Source organism: Camelus bactrianus, chromosome 34, assembly GCF_048773025.1.
Source record: "Camelus bactrianus isolate YW-2024 breed Bactrian camel chromosome 34, ASM4877302v1, whole genome shotgun sequence".
Classification (NCBI taxonomy): domain Eukaryota; kingdom Metazoa; phylum Chordata; class Mammalia; order Artiodactyla; family Camelidae; genus Camelus; species Camelus bactrianus.
In genome coordinates, this window is record NC_133572.1 from 8071657 (window position 1) to 8088954 (window position 17298).

A 17298-nucleotide genomic window follows, 5' to 3' on the forward strand; every position below is an offset into this window, starting at 1 on the left:
GGAAGTGAGTGTAAAAGCGGCAGGAGAGAAGCTTATTACTCTTAGGTGTTAGTTGAGTGACTTAAGGGGATTATTTGCTTAAGAGGTGAGCTACTCTCATCCTTCACCAGCTATCCTTGGGCCTGGCTATTAAGTTTGCCCAAGTGTTCTTTCCCGACTGAGGCCAGATCAGCGCATTCCATGGAATTCTAGACCTACCGATCATTGCTCAGTGTCATCTTCAGGTTTCCTTTTTTTTTTTTTTTTTTTTTTTAAGATTTTTTCCTGCTCTCGGGGAGCATTTGCCACAATGATCAGAATTCAGGTATTTTGCCCCCTGCTCTACACACGTTCTAGATCAGTCTCAATTTCCTGAGCATACCTTTCCGTCCTGGTATTTTTTTTCTTCTTAGCGATGACTTTTCCATATTCTTGAGTTTGCTCCTTTTATTCAGAGAACAATTGGCTGCTGTATGTGCTTGGGGCTTCGCAAAGCACTGAGGAGGCAGGAATGAATGTGACAGGCTCTGGCCTTAAGGATTTCCCTGTTTAGTAGGGGCTAAAGTGACAGGCATGCAAACAGATGTGTTGGCAGAGGTGTGAGGGGGATGGAGCTTGCGAGGCTGCCTGGAGGAGGTCACAGTATCTCATCTTCCATGAGAGGCGCTTTGCGCAGATATGACAGGTACTCCGTTTGCAGACTTGTTGCCAGAAATATAGGAGGGAGCTCAGCCCACAGCTCTGAGTTGCTGCCTTATGTCCATTTCCTTTTGGTTTCCTGGCCTCCTTATCTCTCCCTCTTGTCTCCCCCTCCCCTTGCTTGTCTCTCGTGTGCTTTTAGGTGTCTCAAGGCCACCTGCTGTCCTTGTGTGCCTTTCGGGGATGAACGGCAGCACACTCTGGTCTAGTCCCCTCCCCGAGGAGGCCCGAGATATCACCTGCTTGGATCTGATGCCAGGAAGCGTGGCCGGAACCATCTGCCTCGTGACAGGGACACACAAGATGTTCAGTGCTTTCAATGCGACATCAGGTAAAGATCCTGCTTCAAGGAGCCCTAATCTCGGATTAGAATAATCTGCTGGGGAAGGGGCCGCTCCACTCTCACATGCTGGAAAGTCTGATTTACTGCTCCGGAAGGTGGCTGTTAAGGGAAATAAGAGAAAGGGTTGGAATAGATTGAGTAATAAATCCACGTTGCAACCTGTTTGGTGATCGGATGGGGCTGCACTGAGTTATCCAAACAAACTACCCTGAGGCCGTTGGTTTCCAAAGAGTCTCCCTACTCTGTTCTTTGTACAAAAGACAGTTGAGCTTTGTCTCTTCCCAGTTGACACACTTGGGTCCACGTGTAAACTTGGGCTTTAACCACTTAAGATTATGCCAGTGAAGAATCTAAGGTTTGTCCAGGCATGCTGATTTGGCCTCTTATTGTGTTGAATTCAGATATGTGACAAAAGGAACAGAAAAGAATCAGTTACCAAGAAGGCTCCTCGCAGAGCCTCGCATACATGCCGACGTGCTTGTTGACCTTTGATTTGGATGAGGCTGCAGAAATGGCCTCCTTCCTAGTTGTAGAGGTTGGAGTTTGGTAGTGGGGTTCTTCTGAGTGGGAAAAAAAAATAATTTACACGTGCATTAACTCTAGAACTGAAGTCATCTTGAAGACCTTTCATGGTCTCCCCACTTCTGTGAACGCATGGTAGAAAGGGAGCGTTGGTCTTCTGTTTGGTGCCCCAGAAAGGTTCCTTAATAGCTAACAAATCAGTTCCTCCATCCATCCCAGACAAGTGGGCTCTTCTCTCTTGGAGAGACATCGGCACGTCTGTTTTATCTAAAGAAACCCTAGGTGTGAAGTTGTTACGTGGGCTTGTTGGCCAGGTGCTTGAGGACTTCCGCTCGCACGCCCTGTGCCCTTCCCCCACACTCAGATAAAAACTGAAGGAAAAGGTGAGTAGGAGTTGCTGTCTGTCATTCTGCCCACTGAGTCTCTTTTCTGGCCTGGGAACATTACATCGGCCCCCTCCAGAGGTAGAAAACCCTGATTGTGATCAGCCTCTCTGTCCTTCCCTAGGGAAAGCCATTTGGACTTTAAACCCAAACGACTTGTCCAATGGGACCCTGGCTGCCCCTGGCGTGGTGCTGCCGGACGTGGATGAAGATGGCGTTAGAGATCTTGTGGTCCTGGCCATTGGGGAACTGCAGGTATGATCCACGTTACATAGTCCTTGTTTCTTACACGAATGCTTCAACTTTAGTCCATTCCTAATATCATTATTAGAAAGGCTGCTTGAAACCTTCTCATTATAAGGGCTTAGACTGAAATAAATTCTCTCTGAGAGATGAGGTGAATCAATTACCATTATGAATCCATTTTCCTGGTTCCTTTGACTGGCACGGTGGCGCTTTGGAGCCAGAGAGGTCTGCATTTGAATTTCTGCTCTACTGCCCTGTGGCCTTGGGCCAGCCACAGAGCCTGCCTCCGCCCTGGTTACTTCATATTAGAGCAGGGCTCTTGCCCCAGTTGCAGGAAACAAATTATGAAAAATGAGAGCTCACGGATTTGAAGTGCCTAGTGCCTGTTTTGCACCAAGTGTGCACATAGTTTTACTATATATATTTAACTTTTTTTTCTTTTTCTTTTTTCTTTTTTAAATGGAGGTCCTGGGGTTTATACCCGGGACCTTGTGCATGCCAAGCACGCGCTCTACCACTGAGCTATACACGCCCTCCATATATTTAACTTTTACTGCAGTGCTAAAGCAATGTGACAGGCTGACAGAAAGTTCATAAAATAGATACAGAAAGAATGATAAGTCAAACAAGTAATAACAACGGTGACCAAAGAAAGAGTTGTAGCTGACTGCAGACTTCAGTTCTAAGACAGTGGTCCCTAAATGATGTGCCCCAGTTGTGCCCTGCTGGAACTCCAGTTCCTGGAACTAGTAATTCTCTGCCCAAATAAAATTACAGTAGCTCCCCTCCCCCGCCCTCAATCACAGGAAAATGTTAATGAACAGAATGATCTCAACTCTAAGTTTTCATTCCTGAAGCTTTTCTCGGAGCTTCTGTCAAACTTTCTCTCAGCCATTTTCTCTCAGACTTCCTAGGGTGAATCTGCCCAGAAAGGCATGTGGACAAAAGAATTGAACAATTGGCCAAGAATATTTGTGGAAACATGTGGATACAGATCATTTTGCCTCACTGGGTAGCTTATTTTAATTTCACTAGACCTTGTGTTTCCCGTGGTGATTTTTATGATGCATGGGTGGAGCAGAGTTACAAAATCTACAAGTAAAATTATTTAGAGCAGAATTAGATCTGTCAGTGTTTTTTGGTTTTCCTGCCGAGAACAGCATAAATGAACTCAAAGTGCTCCACAGGCCATAAGTTGGAGGAGCCTGGCTTTGGTACCTCATGAGATACTTTATGTTTGTGAGATGTGGGAAGAGAAGATGGATCACGGAGTCAGTTTCTGGAGATTAGTCACTTTTAGAAGTTCTTTCTGGTGGTTGTTCTTCAACTGGCCGGATGGTCTCAAGGTAGATGGAACCAAAACTTCCAGAATTATTTACAGAATCTTTGTTAGTTGCAGTCACTGTGAATAAAGAGCCTGGCTCCAGGGAACAGTTTAAGGATTACCTCCATCAACAGGTGATTCTCAGAAGGTCCCAAAGTGGAACGTATAGGGAGTTTCTTTTTAAAGGAATTATGGCAAACAGAGGCACAGCAAGACGTTGAACACGTGTGCGTGTCCTGAAAAACCTCGGCCTTGACACCCCACCTGGCTTCTTAACTAGGCAGCGCTGGTGGACAGGATAATGGTTCAGTTGTGATTCAGGGACCCTCCATGGCGAGGGGGCTCTGTTAGAGGAATGACTTCTCACCTGCTCCTACTCTCTGCCTTTTTCGGGGTTGGGAGGGGAGATGGACTAGTGTCTGCTGTGCCTGGAAAGTGATAGACAGTACTAGAAAAATCTGGGGAAAGTGGTGGGTTTAGAGCAATAGCTTCTTCTTTACACTCGCCCTTTTGACCTCAAGCAGCAACAAAGAAACTGAGGGATGTGTTTGCTCCGAGCTGCAGAGATGGAAGACTCTCTCTTCCCAAGGAATGAAACATATTAGGGCTGTGACGTGGAGTGACAGCGTTCTTAGATCTGGGTTTGGAGTGAGGTGGGCTGAGAACACCTGGTTGGGTTAGAGAATGAATCTGGTCTAGAACATCAGTGGGAAGGGACCTTAAAAGCCATGTGGTTGAGCCTCTCGCACCTTCTACAGTCTCTGATAGGTTGTTCCAGGTACATCGGCACTCATTCCCCCAGTACTCAGGCTGGTGGGAGAGTCACTAATTTGTGGCACAGTCCATTTTGCTTTTGATCTGCTCTAGAAAAATCTATGTTATTGTTGAGAAATCTGCTTTCTCAGAGCTTCCATTCACTGGCCAGCTTTAGCCCCGTAGAAGTATTCTGAATGAATCTAATCCTCTTTCCACGTGAAAGGCCTTTAGCTGTAAGCCTCAGCACTCTGAACCTGCTACTCTCAAGGCTCCCCAGTTTCTCCTCCTGTTCCACATGCAGCGTGATTCGGACCCCTCTCTTTCTTGATTTCTTTCTCTTTTCACTCAGTGGGTCTGTATTTCTCTTCTAATACGGTACCCATAAATGAAAACAGTGTTCTGTTTCTAATACAACCAGTTATATCAGCTTAAGGAAATTGTTACTTCTTTTGACATAGACTGTATTTCCACAGATGCAGGCAAGAATTGTGATAACCTTTCTAAGATTCAAGTTTTGTTTCTAATCAGTTAAAATACCCACATCTTTTTTTTCCTACTTCTTTCATTTTTTTTTCCTTCCAGTTTTATTGAGCTATAATTGACATACAGCACTGTATGAGTTTAAGGTTACAGCATAATGGTTTGACTTAACATATGTCATGGAATGGTTACCACAGTAAGTTTAGTGAACATGCGTTATTTCATACTGATACAAAATTAAAGAAATAGAAAATATTTTTTCGTTGTGATGAGAATGCTTAGGATTTACTCTCTTAAATGACATACAGCGGCATTAATTATGTTTATCATGATGTGCATTACATCTCTAGTACTTGTTTATCTTATAACCGGAAGTTTGTACTTTTTGATTGCCTTCCAATGCCCCTTCTCCCCACCCCCGCCTCTGGTAACCACAAATCTGATCTCTTTTTCTATGAGTTTTTTTTGGAGTATAATTGACCTATAAGACCGTGTCAGTTCCTGGTCCACAGCATACTAATTTGATATTTCTATACATTTCAAAATGATCTCCATGAAAAGTCTAGTTAGCATAAAATACCCACGTCTTTTAATTAATGGCCCAATTCCTTCTTCCAGATTTTTGACCCATCTTCCAGCCTAAGAGTTTTTGAATTTTGAGTTTATCATACAGCAGATTGCTGTCTCTGTCAGCTTTGTGATAAGCTCAAATTCTGTTTATTCAGGTCTTTGATAAGAATGATTAATAGGAATAAGACAGTGGCAGGGTGCTGTGACATTCCACTCAGAACCTCCTTCTGGTTTGGTACTGGCCCTTTTGCAGGGTACACGGAAAACCACCTCTCTTTATCTTGTCTGTAAGAATTAGGGGGTGATAAACTCTGTCAAAAGCTTTATTGAAGTTAAGTTATTGATAGAGTCCTTATATTTCTCAACCAGTGACTATGTTCCCAAAAGAAAATCCTCTAGAGCAGGGGTTGCTAAGCTATGGTCTGCAGGTCAGATTTGGCCCACTGCTTGTTTTTGTAAATAAAGTTTTACTGGGACACAATCACGCCTATTCATTTATGTATACGCTGTGGTTGCTTTCACACTAGGGCGGCAGAGTAGTGTAGTCGGTATGGAAACCCTCTGGCTGGGAACATGTTAAATATTTACCGCCTGGCCCATCACCAAAAAGGTTTGCTGATCTCTGCTTGAGGGTAAGGTTGATCGTGGCCAGGGCAGACGCGTGTGTTATGATGGAAGCACTTTGCCTGCGCTGATTCCCGCTGGGGCCAGTAGGGGGTTTGAGAGTGATGACCGGGGTGAGGGGTCCGTTGTCCTCTGTTTAGCTCTAGGCTAGAATTCTGGGCCTCGGACACTGCTCTTCAGCAACAGCTTCGGAGACATTGCCCCAGCTGCCATCCCGATGCTCTTTGCATGTACTGAACAAGGGATGGGACATTCGCCTCACTTCCTCACTTCCAGGGAAACTGAGTGAAGCGGGCTCGGCTTGGTGCTGTCCAACTTTGGGAGGTGTTTCTGAACTCTCAGCTAACGAGGAAGCAGTGATGTGATTAGGAGGAGAAACGATGTGACTAGGCAACAATAGGGCTCCAATGAACTCAACCCCCTTCTTTCACTTCGTCAGCCAGATCTGTGCTTTCTGCTGGTGTCCGGCCGGACAGGGAGGCCCGTGGGCCGCCCTGTGAAGTATAACATCGTGGGAGTGGGGAACCTGATCGGTCCTCAGGTCTACATCACCACAAACGGGGCCATCTACATCCTGTTTGGCTTTGGTAAGAAGCAAGGCTCGTTTTTGCCACTGTCCTCATCGGTGTGTGTGGTGAGGCCTCCCCGTGCGTCAGAGAAAGTTGCTGACACCTGCCCTCTGTCACCTCCTCTCCCCCATGCGCCCTGCTGCAGGGCGTTAACTCTGCTGTCCCCACCTGCCTTCTCCAAAGAGAAGTCTGTCCAGCATCCACTTAATCACTTCCCCACTGGCTCCGTGCTGGGCCACACCAGGCAGGCTGTGTCAGACCCTCCGTCCGCTCAGGCTCTGCGTCTCTCCCTCACATCCTCCCCCTGGGGAGTGTTCTGTCCAGTTCAACTTCTCGCTGTTGGTTCTTCCTGCACCCTAGGAAATATCCAGGCTGTCGCCCTGCGGGACATTTTTATTCAGGCCCAAAATCGAGACAGCTCACCACCTTCTCTGCATATCGAGGAACCCGAATGGGAGAAGCGAAGATCCGTCAACCTGTCTGAGCTCATTGACGTTTTCAGGTAGGGCAGCTATCTGGCCCCGCCCCGGTGTGACGGGGAGTCTTAGTGTTTGATGGGGCTGGTAAGCATGTGGGTGGAGGCTTGGGAGGAGAACAGTGCTGGGGGAGAGAACGCCTTCCTATCTGGTTAAGGGGAGTTAGAGATGCTCTTCTCTTGAGGGAGTGTAGAGTGTGTGCTTAGCATGCATGAGGTCCTGGGTTCAATCCCTAGTCCCTCCATTAAAAAATTAAGTCAATAAACCTAATTACCTTCTCCCCTAAAAAAAGCATTAAAAAAAGAAAAAAAAAAAAAAAAAAGAAATGCTCTTCTCTTGCTAACAGAATTTGCTGACATCTACATGTGGGTGCCCTGACATGTGGTCACTCTGCACGGAGGTGGCCAGTAAGGATATTTGTTTAGCGTGGGAGTCGGAGCAGGGCAGGTGAGACTGGGGAACCTCGGGTAGGGAGATAGATTTATTTAACATTACTGCTTGTAAAACCGTGCTCAAGGCTCTGCTCTGCTCTTTTTTTTTTGTTTGTTTCTGCCCTACTCTTTGCTTATATTTTTCTCTTAATTGAAGAATCGTTTTGGCGGCTGCAAGGATGGCACCCGTGAAATCTTTTTTTCCCCCGTGTTTATTTCTTAACTAAAAGTAGGATGCTGTTTGTCAGATGCCGTGGATTTTCCCCGTTGAACCCCAGGCGGGGTTAGTAATTGTCTTCGTTCTTTTCTACCAAAGCTTGAAAGCATTTGCTAGCATTTTCTTAGGCAGTCTCGTATTGTGTCAGTGCATTTGACAGATGTCAGTGGAGTGGTCCCAGGTGTGCAGAGGAGGAGATAATCTGATGGAGTCTGCGGCAGGAGCTGCTGTCCAAGCCTAGCGACAGCTTCAAGCCTCCTGTCCCGACCTCCGTCTCCTTCCCTGCCATGATCCTTGCCTCTGTTATCTTTCCCGGAGCGTCCAGTTCGAGAAGAATTTTCCTGTCAATTCCTTTGGAACTTTCATGACCTTTTCAGGGCTCCTTGGTTTCTAGAGAAATGAAGAAATCGAGATTCAGCTGAAACAACAGTGTGACGCCCTTGACGAGACACTGGTGGGGGGTGAACGCAAGGTGTTCCGCACAAACACGAACACATAGAGGAGAAGCCGGCATTAGCAGGGTGGCGTCTCACCCAAGCCTGGGACTAAATGTTGGCGTCTTGTTTACTTCAGTGACGGCGTCGAGCTCCTCCAGATGGTGAAGGCCCCAGATTCCAACTGCAGCAACCTTCTGATTACAACCAGACAAGGCCTCGTCCTGCTTCGGGGGCAAAACCTTACACCTTCCTGGACCTTGAGCCTCCAAGGCCTGCGCAGGTCGGCGGTGGCCCCTCTCACGTTTGTGGCTTTGTTTTTCAGCTTGCCCATGTTTAAAGCCGGCCCAGCATGGCTGCTTGATATCCGGGGCCAGTGCAGTAGAGGGGAGGGGAGGAGTGCCTGGTCCCCTCTTTCTCTCATCTACCTGTGATCTCTCACTTGTTCTCGTTTGCAGCCAGCCTACTCCGGGGTACTTCACGGACGATGAGACGCTAGACTTCCTTCTGCAGATACCAAATGGAGTTGGGATGAAAAAGGTAAAACTTGGGGGCTCAAAATCCGTCAAAACACATATCAGGGATGTACTTTGTGTCCTGCCCAGTGCTTGGCATTGTGAGAAGTAGAAAGAACTGAAAATACGGTCCCTCCTTTAAAGAACTCCAATTCTAGCCGAATTATCTATGAAAGGAAAAGTCACAGTGCTGGGCTAAAACTGACAGCATCGGAAGTTTTTGTAGCCACCCTCCTTCCTGTGCAGGGGCTCCTTCTGGATCCTCAACTTACAATCAGGCAGAGTAATGAGACCCTACCTTCCCAGGGTCATTGTGACAGTTAAAAGAAATCATACGCGTGAGTGGGTAAGATGTTTTAGTGCAGTGTCTCCAGACTTCTTTTCTCCCCGAGACTAACAAAGGGACTCTTGACCTGCTGCCTGCTTCTCCCTTTGTTCGCTCAGAGGAGTTTGTCTCTTGGTGAGACAGAGTCTGATCTCGGGCAGAGAAGGGCAGGCTTCCGGAGGATGGTGGTGGGGGTACCGTTGAAGGAGCTGCGGGTCTCCCCCTCCCTGCAGGACAGAGACACAACAGAGGCGCAATAATGACAGAGCAAGGGAGGGACGCAGTAAAGACACCGGGGCTGGAGGTGGCAGGGGAGTTTTCTTGGGGATTTGTGCAAATGAGAGGCTCTCGAACTCTGAGGTGTGAGTTCTTCGGGGTGAAAAGGAGGTATAAGTGCTGCTAGGGATTATGAATTCAGCCTCCTTAACTGTCCCTTCAGAGGTGCGACTCAGGAGTGACTCTCCTGAGGCTTTTACATTCTTTTAACTTCGAGGCTACCGTGGGGCCGAGGTCCACATGCCGTGACACGTGACAGAGTCAAACATGGAATGCTTTTAGCACAGGGGACAGGACAGGGCTGTCACCTCCTTGGGTCCCCTGAGTGGTGTGTCGCCTGAGGGAGGGAGTAGGAGTGAGGTGCTGCTTTTAGGACCTTGGCTGAGAGTGGCTGCCCTGCCCAGGACAGTCCTAAACCTGAAACTGTCACAGTCACTTCCTGTCCCTGAGCCTCCAGTTCCTCATCTGTAAGATGAGAGAGGGCCTAGATGGTTTGCAGCGTCCCTTCCCACTGGAGAATTCTGCAGTCCTTTAAACTCCAGGACCCCAGCTGTTATGTAACGCTGTCTGAACACCCAATTGTTCACTTCTAATAAGTTAGTGTTAACACCGGTTAACATACATGTTACATGAATGTCCGGGGGTCTTTTTTGTTTTTGTGCATGTGTTTTCTCAGCCCGCTGCCTTTCTGAGGGTGGGAGGCCCGTCTTCTCTTTGCAGGTGATGGTGGTGGATGGGGACTCCGGCCTGGTCACGTGGAGTTACAGCGTTTCGTGCCACGGGAAGGAAACACCGACCACCTCAGCCGCTACTGTGGACCAGAAGTCGGTCTTCCTCTTCTGGGCTGAAGGGCTGTCAGCTGCGTCTCCCAGTTCCGTGAGTGAGCCTGGGAGGGTCCCTTTGTCACTGTCCTGCGGAGCTGCCCGGGCCCAGGGGTTGGGCTGGTGGTTTAGACCAGCCGCACTTCTGAATGGTTTTGTGTGGAGACAAAACGGCCCTTGTGGGCAGGACCATGCTTCCTCCTGAGCTGTGATTCCCCAACTTTGCCTTTTAGCCAAGCAGTGAAAGCTGACAGCAGCCCCCAGCTACTGGCTCCCGACAGTGGGAGGCATAGATAAAGGATAGAATATCCAAGTCCAGATTTTAAAGATGCTTCATCTGTGCGGCAGGTGTTGAAGAGAAATAACCGTGTCTGGTCTGGGATGGGCGAGGAGCAGGGGGCGAAGTTTCAAGGAGGCTGAGGCTAGGCTTTGAGGCGAATAAAGCTAAGATTTCAGAAATAGGTGTGGGGGCAGGGTGGCAAAGCAGTGGAGGTTTTGGGGACACTGGGCTGAAGATGAGAGTTCACCTGGAGGATGATGGAGGGAGGGTCTGGTGCATAGAAGGCAGATCTGAGACCTGTGGTGTTTTAACGGGGCTGATGAATCAGGGTGCCGCCTATGGTAGGTGCCTGGGAGCTCTGAGTAAGACCCACCCTGATTTAGTTCAGTTAAGCACATGTTGACCAGCACCTCCCTGGTGCCAGGGGCCTCAGGATAAGCTGGGAGCAGTGCTGCCCTCTAGAGGAGCAGACAGCCGGTGCCGGATGATGGGGGAGCCCGAGGGAGGGAGAGTCCTGACTTCATCGACCACGTGCTCTGGGACCTGCCACTTAACTTTCCTGAGCCTCGTGCTCTTTCTCTGTTAATGAAGATGCTGATGTAGTCCTTCGTTTTAGGGTCAGATTGACATAAATGATTGTCCTAACTCTGCAGTTCCCTGCCATGTGACTGTGGGCGAGCTACCCAACATTTAACATCCTGGTTTCCTCACTTAATATGAGAGGATCAGACCAGGTGACTCTCAAGTGTAAGTGGCTATAAATAACCACAAAGTAAAGGTGTGTTACAAATGCTCTGATAGTGATAAATTTAATAAGAAGTGTAGGTGGAAACACAGCAGGAGGGGGTATTCGTTTTTCGGGGGCAATTGGGGAGCTTTTCACGAAAGAGGTGGCATCAAATCAGGTGGGGGACCTCCGGACGAGGAGTGTTTGAATAGGGGGAAACAGGCTCCGGGGGATGGTCAGATGGTTAAGGGGCAGTCAGATTGGCAAAGGTCAGACGGGGCTGAGCGAAGCATGTGCTTGGGTAACCACAGACGTTCTTGAAGCCTGGGGTGCACAGGCAAATCATCACAGGAGGCGGCTGGGAAGGGAAGATTTGGGTGAAATGGCTTAAGACCTTGGCTTTTGTGCTAGGGGGTTTGGGCTCCATTCTGTAGGCAGTGAGGAAGGAATTTGGCTGTTTTGTTTGTCACGTTGGCTGATCCGGAAATCTGCCAGTCGTGCCTGGGATCCTAAGGTGTATGGGAAAGCTCTCTTCTGCTTTGTGGCCACGTGGTGGGAATGGGGCTGCCAGCTTCCCACCCACGTGTCCCCTCACTCAGCGGACCTCCTCCCATGCTGACACTACGGGAGCAGGGCTGATACTCAGTCCACTAGAGGAAGCTTAGGATGGTCCTGAGCGGAGCCGCCACTTACACACCTGTGTGTGAAACTCCTGAGCTTTAATGCCGTGCGTGTCTGCTGAACATCATCCCTGCACAGGAGTCGCACGGTAAAGGAAGTTCCCATGTGTGTTTCTTCTGCTGTCGGGAGTTGGGAGGCTGACATGCAGACCTTGGAATTTTTGTTTTATAATTAATGACTTTTGTCTGGTCAACATCCTGTTTATTTCAGGAACTGATAAGATTTTTGTGATGTTTGGCTTGCCACTTGCAATTGGCTCTAATATCCAGTGAAAGCAAATGTCCTTGGCACACTCTGTTTTCTGCCCAGATTTTGAAGAACCAGTTTCTGATGCTTTTGTAGACGCCAGACTGGGAGGACTCCCCATCCAGTTTCTCTCCTGGGACAAGCCCCTTTCCTTTCTTCCTTTCTTTTTTTCTTATAAGAGGGAAAGCATTGCCTAGCTCTAGGGGTTTAAAGAAGTTGATGCTTAGTCAGTGTTTTGAGCTTTTTGAAATAATATGTCTCTCATCCATGCGAGCCTCTCTCAAACACACCCTTGTAGCCAGGCCTTCGCGTCGGAGGGAACGAGTCATCACAGCTCTCTCCGCCGCCCTTTCACCTGAGCGACGTTGTACGTGGAGGGCGGGCTGACCTTTGCTCTCACTGTTTCTCGTTGTCAGGATGGCATCCTAGGAACTGAGCCACCCAGCCTTCACCACCTTTACCTCCTCCACCCGGCTTTTCCCTCCATTCTTCTGGATCTGGCCAATGCCACCGGCACGGTGACAGCTTCAGAGGGTGAGCCCCAGGGACGGTGGTGGCGGTGCAGGGGGTCTATGGGGGGTGAGTCCCAGGGACGGTGTGTGTGTGGAGGGGCGGTCTGTGAGTGTGCTGAAAACCAAGGGGCAGGGTGGTCCCATTCCCAATGGCTTGAGGTGCCAGTGATTCAGCAGCTATTGTCTGAGCATCAGCCCCACGCCAGGCACCGCGTCCACTGCTTGGGAATACCAACCAGACTGGTTTCTTGACCCTGCGGGAGCTTCAGACCTGGAATCCACAGCTGGGGACATAACAGAGGTGGTGTGTTTCCTCAGGGTGTTCTTTTAGGCTCAGTACAAACTTTCTTTGATCTAAAGTGCACGTGCTCATGGTATAGAGACTGGAGCCAGGAGAAAAAGGGAGAAAGAGAAATTGCCTATAATCTGACCTTGTATACCCCCAGTTAGCATGCTGGAAGGATTCTGCTTTACATATGCATCTGAATAACATCACAGAGCAGAACTGGGATCACACAGTAAAGACCTAAAACGCAAAGCCCTGGATACTCGGCGCCTGCGGCTGGTCTGGGATGGTCCGAGGGCTCCTCCTCGGAGGTTCCTTGCCTCACGTTGGCCCCAGGGAATCTGCTTTTCCTGCTGGGGTGGGGGGACCAGGCTGGCCACATTTCCTTTCTTGACTTCTTTTCCATATTCACTTGCCAGTCAAAGACCTGCTCTCTCCTTGCAAAGTCGGTTACCTTGAAGTTGAAGCTGGTGCCTGTGACTCCGGGGTCACGGGACTGGAAGAAGCGCTAATCTGGAACTTGCCGGCACTGCCGCCCCCTGGCTTTGTGTGTGGCGGGGGCCGGGGTGGGGGAGGTCAGCTCGCAAAACCTTGAGACTGATCTAAATGAGCTCTTTTTCCATTTTACCATACATTATTATTCAGGGAACATTAAGTCGTGGTAATTAAGAATTGAGACCTTTTCATTACAACACCTGGTTTACACATGAGGCAAAATAAACAGTGGCTAGGAACATAGCTTCTCTGAGCAGGTGCTGACGCTGCAGGGATTCTCAGAATTTCTCACTTTTCCACCGAACTGTCACTGTCACCACAGTTAGCCTGTCCTCACTTCCTTAGAAATGGCTTTGGAGAAGCACGGGTACAGAGAACGAGACTTTGCTCCTCTGCTGGCACCTAGCCACTCACCCCCATGCACCCACTGTCTAGTCAGTGCCTGGCATTGATTAGATGCTCAGTAAACTTCTTGTATGAGTTAGCGAAGGAGTGAATGAAAGAAGCATTCCAGGCGCTGAATCAGACCACTCCCCTGTGAGTGAAGTTTTCGGTCCCCATTAACTGGTCATTTTTGTCCGTCCTCAGTTGGAATCAACGACCTCTGGAAAGATGCCTTTTATGTGACCAGGACAACAGGGCCAAGCTCTGAAGGCCGTCCGGCACCCCTGGTGGTCAGCAAGCTTAGTCTGCGCCGGGCGCTGATGGAGGGCCAGGTGGTCCAGCTAAAGGAGACCACCCCCAAAACTGGCCGCGGGGAGCTGCGAAGGTTCCTCTCTAGGATAAAATTCGTCGATTCTCCCTTCCAGGTGAACAGCTTGTGAAAGCAATGTTTGGTCACTGTTGAGGGTTTAGGACAAATACTCCTGACTCCAAGTTGGCTCTTTAGGAGGGAGTGGGACGGGAGCCTTCCTGAGTAGCCGGGTACCAGGAGACAGTTGTCTTGGGTCAGTGTCAGGTTATCAGGGAGCCTCACGACCATTAAGGGACGGCACTCAGCTGTTTTCAGCTGGAAATGGTACCATCTCCCTCTGGGGACATTTGGAAGTTGGGGTCATGGCTTTTATTGTTCCTCCTGGTCTTTTCTGGGTGGGGGACGGTGATGCCGGCCTCGTGCAGGACTTGTGGGAGTTACATACCGTGAAGAATTATCTTACTCAAAATGCAACCTCCCCCCACCCCCAGTACTCTGGTTAAGTTCACTGTTCAAGAGCTTATCATGGAAAAGAGTCTCTGGGCCTTTCTGGAGGGACACTTACGAACTGCTGAGGCTGAACCAAAAAAGGACAGGAAAATAGAGGGGTGGTCTGACCTCTAGGGCTCCTCCACGTCTCTCCCAGAAAAAAATGAAAGTCACTGATGCCTGCACCTTTCCCCTAGATCTAGTCTGGCGGACTCTTCAGTTTGAGAAGCTGGTGTAAACTCAGTTCTTTGGGGAGAAGGAGGACTCCTGCCACCTCACTCCACCACCTCTGCGTGACAGGCCCCGCTTTGGAAGACACTGGGAGTCCTTTGATGAGGGCATGATCCGTTTGGCTGGGGCATCTGACCTGCCTTTCCCATCCCAGCATTAACTCCCTCCGGGCACGCCCTGTGGATAGTTTGGAAACGTGAATCTTATTAAGTGTTTTTTTTTTTTTTTTTTTGTCGGTCTAATTTATAAACCCTTGCTGGGAAATTCCAGTGAAGTTCTTCCTTGGAACATTTTGTGGTTCGTTTTGCCCTGTGTGTGTATTTTTTAGTGTAGTGGTGAAATCCTTTCTCGATTAGCATGTCCTGAGCTCCAGGGACCTCGTTTCTTGTCCGTCTGATACGCATCTGGTTGGTTTGGTCCTCTTGAGACTCCCAGATAGCCTACCTCTGACTTGGAGGGCCCCCCAGCATTTCTCCCCTATTCTCCCCAACCTGTACCTTGGCTTCCCCCACCCCGACCGTAGCAGCAGTGAGAGAGATTGACAGTGGGGGATGGAGTGAGCCATCCTCACCTTGCGTCTCCTGTCCCCTCATGTTCCGTCTCTAGTACTTAGTGACTGTAAGAATTAACCCTATTCCTATCAGAAGGGGAGCAAGAGAAATATAAACGACTCACCTCTGACAAGGTCCCTGTGTGACGATGTGGTCTGGATTATCCTGCCAGCACTTGTGTACATGCCGTCCTCAACTTAGAGGAAAACTCAAGTCAGGAACGGCTGAGGTCGACACCCTCGGCCCCCTTCATCTCCAGTCTGCTTTCTCAGCATCTTCTCCTGTCGGGCGTCCTCCTTCCCACCCCGCACTTTGCTCTCTTTTATTCAGGGATAATTGTGATTTGCTGGAACGAGAGCAAAGCTGTTTCTGGACTTCTGTCTCAGGCTCCTTGGGTCCGGCACGCAGCCCTCCTGCCCTGCTCCCCTCCTCCCTTGTAGGGCCTTTGCGGGAGAGTATTTTGAGAAAATGGCTCTGTAAATACCGTAACTTTTATAAGTGGTTAAGTCCTTTTGAATTGTCTCCAGTGCTGACGTCTCCCTTCCCCTATGTGAGTATGCTGCTTTATCAAGTTCTTCTTTAAACTTCTAGGTCATTGTTTATAATGCAGAAAAAAGTCCCATGTGAACCTGGGGAGAACCACTTCTCTTCTCGAATAATTTTGCTAGATCATCCCCGAGTGCGCTTGGGGTCTCTCTTTACTCGAGCCTGTATCTTTTGAGCTTGTGTTAATAGATACCAGAAAATTTAGAGATTCCAGAAAATTGGGACCCCCAATTTAAAGGGAGACGTGTGAATTGGTCACTGGGAGGCATTGTGACGTAACGGGAGGTTGGTAGCCCGCGCTCCAAGCAGGCCTGGTGCCCAGCCGGCAGCGTGGCCGTGCTGGGTTCCTGGGCACCCCTCCCTGCCTTAAGCCCCTGAAAGCAAACTTGGTTTCAACACATGGGAGGCACGTGTGGGCCCAGCTTATTGTGAACTTGGAGGAGCAGTTAGGAGACACCCAAGAGCACGGGACTGATTCCAGATTCACGTCTAGGATCTGCCTGAGTAGAAGGGCATCTGGTCTAATAGAGAATTCTGAGGACTCACTTACAATCGATGAATGCCTGAAACTTGGGCGGTGGTCCTGCGGCCTGGGTGGGCCACCTGGCTCTCTACCATGTGGAGGCTTTCTGGAAAGCCAGCCCCTTTAGGCAGGCATCAAATGCAAAGCTATTTCCTGAGGATTTGGTCTGAGCGGGATTGTTTGGGGTAGGGCTGTATTTACGTTGGGTGAGTCCCAGAAATACATGAGAAGCTCAAAAACAATGTCCCTCAATTCTCTGTGGTGTGTTTGCAAACTGACATAGATTATTTGGACTGTGGTAAGTTTGAATCTCTTGTAGCTAAACGTAGGACACAGGCTGTAGGTTTCCTCTCCTTGCAGCCGATGCAGAGGGTGTAAATGGTGGCCGAAGACTGTGAAATCTTCATCTGATTGGCGTATATGCTGGTCTCTTGTCAAATGCGTTTCTAAACTTCCTTCTCCTTGCAGGCAGCCTCCCAGCCAGACATGTGAGATAGGAAGTGTCCCTCCTGCCCGCGTTCCCTGCGCAGGTTGCCAGCAAAGCCAGCAGGACCACTGCTTAGAGTCATGGCTTGTGCAAGGGCAAGGGTGTTCCTTCTCCCAGTCTCTCCTCTTCCCTTCCCTTCCAAACCCTCTGCCTTGGACCACATCCTCCCCACCCCGCAGAGGGTCTCTGCTCCCCTTCTAGTGTGGTCTGGTGGTCGCACCCTCTTGAATGTGGATCGCTGTCCTTACTGCCCACATGAGGGGAGAGCCAGCTGGTATGTTGTCAGGAAGCATTATTTAAAATGTGAATTGTTGCGGAACAAATAAACACCGTGTATAGGAACCTACTTGTATGCCATTCTCATTCTTCCAGTCATCAAAGATGGCTTGTTTCCCCTGATGGAAAAGAGAAAGGGCGAGAGGATGGGGTCCAGAGAGGAGGGTACGCCGAAGCCTGCTCCCTGGGGAGGCCTCCCTTGGCTTCCCACTGCGGAACCGTCATCCTGTCTGCGTGGCCTCAGTGGGCCGTTTCTGGGAGTGGCGTGCTGCAGGACCCTTCTC

At 49.3% G+C, this 17298-nt stretch overlaps 1 protein-coding gene across 2 annotated transcripts in view; it reads left to right on the top strand.

Moving 5' to 3' along the window:
* Nucleotides 1-17084, top strand: part of FAM234B (family with sequence similarity 234 member B) — a 29001-nt gene extending 11917 nt beyond the window's left edge. For both annotated transcript variants that reach the window (XM_010946452.3, XM_074357848.1), the window contains exons 4-13: nucleotides 821-1009; nucleotides 2051-2181; nucleotides 6366-6513; nucleotides 6856-6997; nucleotides 8193-8336; nucleotides 8512-8593; nucleotides 9890-10045; nucleotides 12341-12458; nucleotides 13806-14026; nucleotides 14598-17084. In XM_010946452.3, coding sequence (XP_010944754.1) covers nucleotides 821-1009; nucleotides 2051-2181; nucleotides 6366-6513; nucleotides 6856-6997; nucleotides 8193-8336; nucleotides 8512-8593; nucleotides 9890-10045; nucleotides 12341-12458; nucleotides 13806-14026; nucleotides 14598-14603 — 1337 coding nt within the window. In that variant the 3' untranslated portion in view covers nucleotides 14604-17084. The remainder of the gene's footprint in view (nucleotides 1-820; nucleotides 1010-2050; nucleotides 2182-6365; nucleotides 6514-6855; nucleotides 6998-8192; nucleotides 8337-8511; nucleotides 8594-9889; nucleotides 10046-12340; nucleotides 12459-13805; nucleotides 14027-14597) is intronic.
* Nucleotides 17085-17298: the final 214 nt, after the last annotated feature.